Genomic DNA, 12315 nt, shown 5'->3' with positions numbered 1-12315 from the left:
CGTCCGCCGGAGGCCACGTCGGCGTCGACACGACCACGTGATCCGGAGCGCCCCGCCTGTCCGTCCGGGCCGCCATCTTGGGGCGGGGCTTGGAAGCACAGGGAGGGTTCTGGGGTGCGTAGAATTGGAACAGGTTCCTTGGTTTAGGGTCCGTTCGTCCCTCACTAGGCAAGTGATTGACCCTTCAGCTCCTCCAGTTCGTACATGTACAAGGAGTGAAGGAAATAAAAGATCACCACTAATATTCAGATTAGTACATATAGGCAGAATGAGGGAAATGACAGATCACCGTTGAGCAAACACCTCATGATTGTTACAGCCAAGATCCGTGGATCGCTGCTAAAGCCTGGTGGGGGAAACGTATGGTGAGAAACAGGATATTTGCGTTGTCTCAAGGTATTTTCCCCCCAAGATACATATTAGTTACAAAGGGAAAGTAGTAATTTTACAGTGGTGACACCATCTTTAGCCTAGTGATCAAGTCAACGTCGCTGAAAATGAGACAGTGACACCATGGAGCTGCCAACGGGATGCGGAGAAGGACATTCTCAGTGCCACCTCCGTGGAATTCCTGTCCAAAATGGACGACCTCAGTTTAATCAAAGCAAATACCAAATGAACCCAAGTTGAGAGACATTCAACCAGGATAACTGGCAGTACTCTTTAAAAGTGTCAGGAGGGCTTCCCCGGTGGCGCAGGGGTTGAGAGTCTGCCTGCCAATGCAGGGGACACGGGTTCGAGCCCTGGTCTGGGAAGATCCCACATGCTGCGCAGCAACTAGGCCCGTGAACCACAATTGCTGAGCCTGCGCGTCTGGAGCCTGTGCTCCGCAACAAGAGAGGCCGCGATAGTGAGAGGCCCGCGCACCGCGATGAAGAGTGGCTTGCCACAACTAGAGAAAGCCCTCGCACAGAAACGAAGACCCAACACAGCCATAAAATAAAAATAAATAAATAAAAATTAAAAAAAAAAAAAAAGTGTCAGGAAAGACAAAGACTGAGGAACCATCACAGAGGGAGGAGACCAAGACATGGAAAGGAAATGTGGGATCCTGGATTGGATCCTTGCCTTAGTCTGGGCTGTTATAACAAAGTCCCACAGACTGGCTGGCTTAAACAACACACATTTATTTCTCACAGATCTGGAGGCTGGAAATTCAAGATCAAGCCTCTGGCAGAATTGGTGTCTGGTGAGAGCCCATTTCCTGGTTCACAGACTCCATCTTGCTATGTCCTTACATTATGAAGGGAGAGAGGGAGCTCTCTGGGGTCCCTTTATGAGGACACTAATCCCATTCATGAGGGCTCCACCCTCATGACTTAATCATTTCCCAAAGACCCCCACCTCCTCATACCATCACACTGGGTGTTAGGGTTCAACATGAATTTGGGGCCGGGGGACACAAACAGTCCGGGACCAGACAAATGACATTAGAGGGAGAAATGGTGAAATCCAAATAAGGTCTGTATATTAGCTAATAGGATTGTATTGATGTTAATTTCCTGGCTTCAGTAACCTGGCTTGTACCACAGTGACGTAAGATGTTCACATTAGGGGAAGCTGGGTGAAGGGCATTAGGGAACTCCACTATTTCTGCAGAAATAGCTCCCTCTTTGCAGCTGGCTGCTGTGGACCCATTAGGAATTGGTTCCATAAATGGGAGGCCGGCAGACCTATTCTGTGTTAAACACAGCAGGATTCCCTTATATCTCCATATCCTCAGCGCTGTGTTTGACCAGCCTGTCGCTCTGAAGGATTCAATTCGTGGCCAAGTGCTTTTGCTAACAAGGTATTTCAGTTGTGAGTGGTCTTGAGTTTCCTACTCAAAGAGGGGTAGGTGTGTGTGTGTGTGTGTGTGTGTGTGTGTGTGTTTTCAGAAAGACTGAGCCCCAAGCCTCTTGTTTCTGTTTTCCTTTTTGCCTCCAGAAAACAAACAAACAAAAAACTGAAGGGATTAAAAGAAAAAAACCCATCATTCCCAAGATCCTGCTTTTTGATCATGACATGAAATCTAGCAGTCATAAAGGAAGGAAAGATTTGATAACACAGGTATCACAACTTTTCTCTCCACGGGCAGGACACCATAAACAGGGTGGGTGAGGACATAATAAAGAGGCTGCATGAAGGAGCTCCCTTGTGGTGAATAAACAGCTCTGTATTTTCTTTTCTTTTTCTTTTTTTTTTCTTTTTGGCCGCAGGGCATGTGAGATCCTAGTTCCCCGACCAAGGATCAAACCTGGGCCCCCTGAAGTGGAAGCACGGAGTCTTAACCACATCACCCACCGGGGAAGTCCCCAACAGCTCTGTATTTTGACTGTGGTGGTGGTTCTAGGAATCTGTACAGGTGACAGCGTGGAATAGAACTACACACACACAAATGAGTGCATGTGAAAGCTGATAAAATCTGAATAAGGTCTAGAGTCTAGTTAATTGCGTCCTATTCACATCAGTTTCCTGGTGTGACAGTGTGCTAGGGTTAGGTAAGATGTAAGCTGGGTGAATGAAGGGTACACGGGACTCTGCACTGTTTTTGCAACTTCTCATGTGTCTATAGTTGATTTAAAAACAAACAAACAAACAAAAAGAAACAGAGGCTTCCCTGGTGGTCCAGTGGTTGGGACTCCGTGCTTCCGCTGAGGGGGACATGGGTTCGGTCCCTGGTTGGGGACCTAGGATCCAGCATGCCTCGAGGTGCGGCCAAAAAACCAAAACACCATACAGCATTATAGATCAACTATACTTCAACTAAAAAAAAAATAGAGAATTTTAAAAATACCATAAACATGTTTGAAAGGCAAATGACAAACTGGGAAAGTATCTGCAAACGATATGAAACGGGTTTTTATGTCCATCGCTTATGGGGTTCTTGCCAGTTAGGGAAGAGCTGAGTGCTTCCACCAAGAAAGGACTCAAGCATGTACACGGGCAACCTGAAACAGAGCCGGAACCCTCCCTCAGATGGAAATCCCACCAGTGGTGGAGAAAACAAGTGGCCCTGTATCAACCATGAAGAAAACAAAGGTCTCTTAACCTGCCACCTCCAAGACCAAGACCTTCTGCCAGCAGACACTTGTCCTTTTGTAGCTGCCCGTCACCCATTCCCCCCATGTCCCTCCCCAGGCCTTGTTGTCCGGGCAGGAATACAACTGACTGAAGTTTGGCCGATGGATGCTGAGTACTGACCTAGGGAGGTAGGGGTAGTAAGTTCCGATGAAGAGCTCCTTACTGAGGGGCTTCCCTGGTGGTCCAGTGGTTAAGACTCCACGCTTCCACTGCAGGGAGTGTGGGTTCGATCCCTGGTTGGGGAACTAAGATCCCGAATGCTGTGAGGCACGCCCTGCCCCACCCCACTCCCCCCAAAAAAGTTCCTGCTTGAGACAGCTGCAGGACGCCGGCTGCCAAGCCTCGGGGGGCAACCCCAGTGTCCCCTTTCTCACCAGCTTCTGTCATTCTGTGACTTGTGACTAGTTGCCTCTCCACTTTCTTTCACAGCGGATTGAGGGCAAGACATCTTCTTGTTCCTGAGATGACTTTAAACATTCACTGGCTGAGATTCCTACCCATAAAACATTTTGAGATCAGCAACACAGTTCAGTTTGCAACATGTATGACCATGGACTGATTTCCTTCATATATAAAGAGCGTCTACAAATCAGTGAGGTCAATAGATCAAAAGAAAGGTGGGCAAATGATTACTCCTAAACAAGTGTCTTAAAGCATGAAAATATTCGTACACGTAAAAGAAATGTGGGGGGCTTCCCTGGTGGCGCAGTGGTTGGGGGGTCTGCCTGCCAGTGCAGGGGACACGGGTTCGAGCCCTGGTCTGGGAGGATCCCACACGCCACGGAGCGACTGGGCCCGTGGGCCACGATTGCTGAGCCTGCGCGTCTGGAGCCTGTGCTCCACAATAAGAGAGGCTGCGATGGTGAGAGGCCCGCGCACCGCGATGAGGGGTGGTCCCGGCTTGCCACAGCTGGAGAGGGCCCTCGCGTGGGAACGAAGACCCAACACAGCCACGAATGGGGTAAAGAAAGAAAGAAAGAAAGAAAGAAAGAAAGAAAAAAAAAATAGAAATGTGCATTTGAATTACGGTGAGATGCCATGTGTCACTCCTAAGATTGGCAAAAATAACACGTAATGAAGGAATGGAGGCGCAAGCACACTTCACCAAGAAGTGTGTACACTGAGGCATTCTTTAGAAGGTAATTTGCAATATCGTTCAAAATTAAAAATGAATATGCCTTTTTATAATTCTAGGAATTTACCCTATACACTCAGACATATGCCCCAACCATGTAAGAGGCTGTTTGTTGTAGGATCCTTTATACCAGGGGTTGGTCAATTACAGCCTGTGGGCCAAATCTGGCCGGCTGTGTGGCTTTGTAAATAAAGTTTTATTGGCACACAGCCACGCCCGCTCATTCACACATCACCCATGGCTGCTTTTGAACTGCAAGGGCCAGAGTTGAGCGGTTGCAACAGAGACTGCCTGGCCTACAAAGCCTGAAATACTTACTACCTGGCCCTTGACAAAGTCTGTTGATTTATACGAAAAGCCCAGAATAATCTATGTTATCCCTTGATCGGTGCCTGGCAAAATAAATTATGGCACATTCACAGGGCAGAATAGAAAGCAGGTATTAGAAAGAGGGACTGGGGAGGGGTTACCTCTCAGGAGGGAGGGCGTATTTTTCCTCTCTAGATCCTTTTGTACTGGTTTGTTTTATTCTTTAAGCCATTAAAAATAAAACTGGACCTTCCGAAAGGATGGAGCGGGTGATGGCACAGGGAGAGGCTACCGTGCTATTAGAAACTCAAGTACCAAGAGTGCCCTCTGCGCAGGCATGGTCTCAGGTCTCGTAGTCTCTCAGCTGTAAGGACAGACATGAAGAGGGGCACGGCCTGCCCTCCCTTGTCGGTGTGTCCTGACCCCCAACCGCTGAGTCAAGTCTCCGGACAAGGAGAGGTGCAAAAGGAAGTAAGGGCCAGGCCACCTGTGACACCCTGGGCTGGGCACCTTGGAGGCACCCACGGGCTGCCTCAGGACCTCTGGGACTGTCCTTACTGGGCCAGTTGACTGAGGGGTGGGGCATCTTCCAGCCACGACATGGCACCCCACACCCCCACTTCGTGCCAGGGCAGCACCGCTGAGCAAGCAGCGCCCCCATCCTTCAACTGCAAGGACTGCCATGCCCTTGGCTCAGCCTCCTCCCAGGACCCCCGCCCACTCAAGGAGCCCCCATCACCAGCCCCAGGGGTTCAGAAGGAACCTCAGGCAGGTGGCGACGCTTCCATCTGGAATCGTTTAATGGGTCTACTTCTTACACGCATAATTATAAAAGAATAAGAATCGACAAAAATATTTTCTTTCCATAATGTGTAGAGGTGGTTCGTCTCTGGTGGGGGTTTTTTTTGTTTTGTTTTTTTTCCTACCCGCCCCTGGCAGAACTCTTGGCAGGAGGGAAAGGAAGGAGTAAGGATAAGCCTGAGGCGGGGAGGGTTCCACTCCCAGCCCTGGAACCCCGGTCTGGGCGGGCGGGCCAGGCAGAAACGTGTGCCCGGAGGGCTGGGCTGGGGAGGGGGCGGCAGCCGCTGAGCAGCAGGGAACGGGGCTGGGCGCGCTTCAGAGCCTGCCTGAAAGCCGGGCCCGACGACGGCTGCCCCGCTTCCCTGCGCACCGCTCACGGCCTGCCGGGCACGACTCCCGCTGTGGGCTTCGGGTGCTGGCTGGGGTGAGTCCTGTGGCCCGGCGGCAGACCCCGATTCTAGATTTAGGCACCCCTTGCTTTCTGTCTTTTAAATAATTAAGAAAAATGCCCACCCCCCAAAAGAAAAACAAAACGAAACACAAATATGAAGTGGGCGGGTGGGGAGGAAAGGCAACCGCATGCTTCTGTGTCGGTGGCCGGGCTGGGCCTGGGGGTCCCCGGGGCAAAGGCCCGGCCCCTCCGAGTCTCTTCTGGCCTCCAGTGCCCAGTGGAGTTGAGGCTCCTGCTCCTGGACGACAGGGAGAGGAGGGATGGCTTGAGGAAGTGCCTCGTGGACGTTGGCCTCATCTCTCCACCCTGGCCACGAGGAAGCAGCAGGCAGAAACCCCAGGAGCGTTAACGAAAACAGTAAGTAAAAGGCGTTGGGGCGAAGGCTGCAGCTCCTGGGGCGGGCGGGGCGGGCGGGGCGGGCGGTCTGGCGGGGCCGGTGGGAGGAGGCGCTGCGCAGGGCCTGCGGGGCCGCTCGGTCCCTCCTGCCTCGTCCCCCACGCCCATCCTGCAACGGTGGTGGTGGCGGCGGCGGCGGCGGCGAAGCCACTTGTGCTCTGACTGTGCAGGCCCCGCATGTGGCGGCCCGCGGGCTCAGAGGTATTCCTGTAGAAAGTGCAGCAGTGTGACTTCATAGTGCTCGCCGGACTCGGGGCAGCGGATACTGTGTCTCTCGTTGGGGTAGATCTGGGTGGACAGAGAAGGCAAGGCTGGTGGCACCGAGGCACCCCTGCACCCTGTGCTCCGCTATCCCCGAACCTCTCCACCCACAGCTCAGAGCATCTCTCCTCAGGGCCTCGGTCCCGCCCCCGGCCCCCCCGCCCCCCGCCCCCCGGGGAGGGCACTGAGGGACCCAGGTTCGAATCCCCCCTCCACGGCCAGCTTGCTGTGTTAGCTCTGGGCAAGTGACAGCCTCCTTGACTGCAGCCCCCCATGAAAGCTGAGCGAAGAATTCAGACCCTGTAGGGTCTTTGTGGCCTGGGCAAGCTAAGGTCTCAAACACAGAGCACTTGCACGTACGAAAGCCTTAAGAAACTGTGCTGCTTGCTCTATCCCCCAAACCCAGGGAGCTGCAAGGAACCCAGCTCCGCGGAGTGGCTGGGGCTTCACGTGTCACAGACGTTTGGTGCCTCCGCCTGAGCCACGTTCATTTCACCAACAGGCCCCGTTGGGGATTATACACGCTAAGGCCCCAGGACAGCCTCTCCAGCCCAGGCTGTGCCAGGTGTTTTCCTGGGTCGCTCACCACCTGAGGGGGGGGGGGGTCATCCCCAAAGAGAAGCGGCAGCACGCTGGTGCCAAGGGCCATGCCCAAGGAATCACCCAGTCCCTGAGACCTGGCTGAGCGCATGTCCAGGCTCTTGGGTAGATGGTGACAAGGATGCAGGTCTTGCCTCTGGCTATGAAATGAGGGCTCCTGCGCCCCAACAGTTCTCGGAGGAGCCCTCAGGGCTCATGGGGTAGGTGTGAAACCTGCTCCAGACTCTAGGAATGCATTACCCTAGGAATGCATCAAACTGCCCAGAGATCTCCCCTCCTCCACCTTTGCCTTGATGAATCCATCCTGGATGAGTCACAAGTCTGATCATATGGTCCCCAGCTCAGAGGTCCGCAAGGACTGGCCAGCCCGAGATCAAGGCCTGGACTCCTGGGTCCTGCTGCCCCTACAGCCTCACGGGCCCCACTCCTTCCGGGCCCGGGGCAGCGGCACTACCTGGGACAGACCCCGCTGCACCCACCCCTTCATGCCACCCTGGGTCCTGGGTGTCTGGTTACTTCCTCCTTCTGGGCAATGAGGGCAGGGAGAGGGTCCATCGGCTTCCCACCGTGCTCCCAGCCCCCAGTCCCAGGCCTGACATCCGACAGCAAACGTGATGCACCAACAAGCTGGGGCTGTCAGCCTCCAGGCCAACTGCTGCCCGGTGTCTGAAGAGGAAGGTGGCGTGCTCCATCTCCCCCACACGCAGCCCCCAAGGGAGCGTCTCGTCCCACCTTCAACTTCCCCTGGGGAGGCAGGGCCACAAGCCTCTGGGCCCCCCTTGTGTGCCAAGTGCTTTTCCTGAGAGAACTCATTTCACCCTCACAACCTCTGGGAGGCAGGGGTTATTCATGCCCATTTCACAGATGAGGAGACAAGGCCCAAGGTTAAAGGACCTGCCACCAATGGCCGCACGGGGAGGGAGCGGCTATCCCAGCCACGAGGCTCAGGGCTTCGGGCTCAGAAGGGACAGGTGAGGATCCATCCTGGACCCGCCTCCTTTGCTCTGACGTGCAGCTGCCTCTGGCCTGTGTTTGGAGAGCACGTGCAGCTGGGGGCGGGACTGCCAAGCGGCGCCCAACCCAGCTCTTCACCCACAGGGAGCCCCGCCTCCCTCCTGCCCTGGCTGGCAAGCGGAGGCCCAGCCACAGGTCCCTGCGGCCTGTCCCTCCTGCCCGGTGACCCTCAGTTTCCCCATTTGTTGAATGGCAACGTGTCTTCCCCTGACAGGTCAGAGCGCAGGGAGGCGTCCAGAAAGCGGAAAGACTGCGTGGCGGCAGCAGGTAATAAAATCTGTCCCTCTCGCCTCCAGCACACACCGCAGCCCCCTCCGAATCCACCAGGCCTCTTGCTCCCCACTCCCGCCCCCTTTCCTGCCGGGACAACTGACTGTGGCTCACTTCCCACTGGCCCCCATGGGCCTCTGTCTACAGGGCTGCCAGAGGGATGCCTGACACCTCGCCTCACCCTTCGGAACAAAACACAGCCCTCCCGAGGCCCACCCCTTACCGCTGAAGCCCCGCCCTCTCACGAGGTCCCGCCCCTTACTCCCGAGGCCCCGCCCATCACCGGAGGCGTCACGGCGTCACGCGGTTTGCCATGCCGGTCACCGCACCCTGCTCCCCAGCTGTTCTCCTGCTGGCTCCAACCACCGTGGTCTCCCGTCCTGGAGCTGCTCCCTCCTACTAATTTCCTGTCTGGTGTCTTCCACAGCCGCCCCCCGGGCCTAGATGAGTCCCCACTTACTCCTTAGCACCCTTAAATGTCACCTCTTCGGGGAACTGTTTTCTGACCCCTGTCAAGGGACACACACCCCCCGCCCCCGCCCCCAGATGCTTTCAGCATTCTGTACAGTTCCTTCAAAGCAAGGTTCCTGGCGCGCATGCGCAATCTTTCCGGTAACATCAGCCTCCCTCCACCGGGCCCAGTTCCCAGGTGTCGCCAGCAGAGGGCGGCGCGGACCGGGAGCGATCAACGCACGACTGCTGAAGGGTGGTCGGGACTCAGGGAGCCGGCTAAGTGTGGAGCCAGGCAGTCAGGTGTGCGGACGGGGGCGGGGCCACGGGCGCCCCGACCCACTGCTGCCCACCCTGCGGGCTCCTGGGAGGAGCCACCCACCTGGAGCTGGTAAGGCTTTCCTGCTCGGATCAGCTGGGAGACGAGGAAGTTCGTGTGGAAAAAGTGCACGTTCTCATCCAGGAAGCCGTGCAGGATGAGCAGGCGGTTGGGCCTGGAAGACAAGGTGGGCGTGAGCATCTGGGGCGAGACCCCCTTCTCCCGCCCGTAGGCAGTCGCACCACAGTCCTCGCTCAGCCAGGGCTGGGGGCCCAGGGTCCCGCCCCAGCCCCAGGACAGCGAGGGCGGAAGCAGCGGCTCAGCAGCAGAACGTGGCGGAACTCAAAGCCCGGGCACAACTGGCGGATCTGGGAGACCCCTCACTTCCTTCCAGGCGAGGAGGGCAGGGGTGTGCTCAGGGCTGGAATGTCCTGAGCTCGGGGAAGCTTCTGGAGCAGTGCTGCCCACGTGCACTCTGAGACGATGGAATGTTCTAGACCTGCGCCACCCATCGCCGCCAGGTGGCTGCTGAGCGCCTGACATGTGGCAAGGGTGGTCGAGGAACCTTACTTTTTAGAATTTTGATTTATAAATAAAAATGACTTATTGAAGTGACACTCACACAACCTAAAATTTACTAATTTTAAAGGGATTTAGGGGCATTTGGTGCATTCACAGTGTCGTGCAACCATCACGTCTATCCTGAGTTCCAGAGCACTTCCATCACTCTGGAGCAAACCCCCATGCCCATGAGCAGTCACTCCCCACCCCGGGCAACGACTGGTCGTCTGTCTCCATGGTTTTACTGTTCTAGTGAATTGGGATGAATGTGAACGTAAATCGGAGTGGCCACGGAGCAGTGGGTTCTGAGCTTGGCTGCACGATGGCACGCCACCGTGGAGCCCAGGCCACCCTCCAGACTAGAGAGCAGCCTTGCGGGGAGAGGGGCCCTGGCGGCGTCAGCCTGTGACAAGAGCCCTGGCACTAAAGATGGGGCCCAGGTTCACCAGACAGAGCCACACCAGAAACTGGCCACGCCAGTTTCTTTTTGATCGGCGAATCAGAAGCCAATGCCCAAAGCGTGACATGGGACACCAGAGCTGGTCCAACACACCTATATGTTAGAACCACTGTGGGCCTGTGTTCTGAACCATGGTGTCAAAACCCACAAGACAGAGGCCGTTCAGGTTCAAAACTAACTCAGGGGGTCCACGGTGGGCCGCGTGTTTGGGGGGTGAGGGGAGCCAGCACGTGCAAGGTGCGACTCTAGACCTTCCCTTCTATCTTTCTGGGGGCAGGGCTGGGGGGCTTCCCTCCCTCCTCGCTCCAAGAGAACCCAGGCACCTGCTTTCAGGGACGAGCGGTGAGGAGGGAGGGCTGCGGGAGCAGAGGGGACCAAGGGGCAGGCAGAGTGGGAGGTGCGGAAGCCACGCCCAGCCGGCCACAGGCAGGCCAGCTTCATGGACGGCCAGCCCTGGCGACCCTGAAGCCAGGGCGGGTGGGGGCCTTACTCATTGGGCAGCTTCTCCACGTGCAGGGCCACGGAACCCGCCTCGTAGCCAAGCTGGTTGTTTTCTGGGACATCCATGTAGCGCTCTGTGTACCCTGTGTCGTAGGCCATCCAGACTGTGACCGGAGCGCCTGCGATGGCCACCTGAGGGCCACAGTGGATGGAGCGGAGGGAGAGAGAGAGAAAGAAAAGAGAGAGACCATGTACACACAAAGGTCAGGTCCTGGGAGCCTGCGCTTGGCCGGCTGTCCCGGGGCCTCCCCCGGAGGACGTGAGGAGCGGGCATGCACACGGGGGCTGGCAGGGGAGGGGCCCTCAGACGTGTCTCCCCCGTGGACCGTGCATTGTCTCGGGAGGGTGGGTGAGCTGAACGAGCGCGCCGGGGCCGGGATCGGCCCCTCCCTGGGCCCACTGCCTTCCTGCCGCCTCCGCCTCCTCATCGCCGCCCCGCGGTGCCCTGACAGTGCCGCCGGCCTGGGGGCCCCTCCCCCGACGCTCTTCACACCATGCCCCACCTCTGCCCATCCGAGGCCGGGGTCCCGGGCTCAGCCTCCCACAGAGAGCTGCTGGCGGGGTTTTGTGCAGCCGGACGCCATCCTGGGGTCAGCAGTGGCGGGCAATGAGGAGGGGGGCTCGGCCCCATGGGGCTGCTGCGGGGAGAAACAGCCACGTGGCAAGGCCCCTGCCAAGATGCCTCCCCCGGGGGGGCGGGCTCCAAGGGGCACGGGTGGGCGCTGGCAGACAGGAGGGAGGAGGCGGGGGCAGGACCCACCTTGAACACCTGGGGCTTGTGGATCAGCCCCATGAGCGAGAGGAAGCCCCCGTAGGACCAGCCATGGATGGCAACCCGGCTCAGGTCAATGAAGCCGTACTTCTCGGCCACGAAGTGCAAGCCCTCCACCTGGTCCTCGATCTCCACCTGGCCCTGGGGGACGAGGCCAGGCACCTCTCAGTGGCCTCTTGCCAGGCACGTGCCCTGCTGTCCCACCTCTTCCCTTGCAGGGAGCCCTCTTCCTCTTGGATCAACAGCAGCTCTCTGGAAGCTACCCCTCTCTCCAGGCCCCATGCAAATCTGCTGTCTGGGGTGGCGGTCAGACCGGCCTGGCACCAACCCTGCCCCGCCATCCCCTGGCTGACTCTGAGAAAGTCATGTCCCTTCTCTGGGCCTCAGTTTCCTCATCCCCAAAAGGAGGACGTTGACATGAATAGGACCGAGTCTACAGTGGGTGTGAGGATGAAACGTGATGCTGAGTGTCCTGTACTCTGAGGCCTGGCGTATGCTGAGGCTTGATGAACACCTGGTGTCATCACCGTCATCACCAGCACCAGCACCACCACCGCCAGCATCACCATCACCACCACCATCAACGTCCTCTTCACCGTCATCATCCTCATCACCGTCATCATCCTCATCACCACCATCTCCATCTTCATCACCATCATCATCAGCATCACCACCACCATCACTAGCATTATCAGCCTCATGACCATCACCACCGTCAACATCCGCATCACGATCACTATCGTTATTATCACCACCACCACCATCACCATCACCACACCATCAGCACCGCTTCCACAGCCACCAGTGCCCGTCTTGCCCAACCCTTGGGACTTCCTGCCGATCAGGCCTATACTGACGTGTCTGGCTGCATCTGGGTTTTGGGCACCAGGTGGGGCGTGTGTCTACCTGTCTCCCCACAGGCCCAGCTCAGAGCTGAGCAACAGAGTGGATG

The 12315-nt window shown here is 56.8% G+C and overlaps 1 protein-coding gene across 3 annotated transcripts in view; it reads right to left on the bottom strand.

Annotated features, from left to right (window-relative positions):
* Positions 1-5284: 5284 nt before the first annotated feature.
* Positions 5285-12315, bottom strand: part of DPP9 (dipeptidyl peptidase 9) — a 40925-nt gene continuing 33894 nt past the window's right edge. Inside the window, exons 19-22 of one of the 3 annotated variants that reach the window (XM_068537224.1) lie at positions 11352-11504; positions 10581-10723; positions 9133-9244; positions 5285-6443 (exon numbers count right to left, since the gene is read on the bottom strand). In XM_068537224.1, the coding sequence (XP_068393325.1) occupies positions 6351-6443; positions 9133-9244; positions 10581-10723; positions 11352-11504 (501 nt within the window). In that variant the 3' untranslated portion in view covers positions 5285-6350. Of the gene's footprint in view, positions 6444-9132; positions 9245-10579; positions 10724-11094; positions 11230-11351; positions 11505-12315 lie in introns of those variants that run through there. The other 2 variants (XM_068537221.1, XM_068537223.1) reach the window with 2 other exon arrangements.

This window comes from Eschrichtius robustus, chromosome 2 (assembly GCF_028021215.1).
Source record: "Eschrichtius robustus isolate mEscRob2 chromosome 2, mEscRob2.pri, whole genome shotgun sequence".
NCBI classification, from domain to species: domain Eukaryota; kingdom Metazoa; phylum Chordata; class Mammalia; order Artiodactyla; family Eschrichtiidae; genus Eschrichtius; species Eschrichtius robustus.
This window is presented reverse-complemented; position numbering and strand designations above follow the sequence as displayed.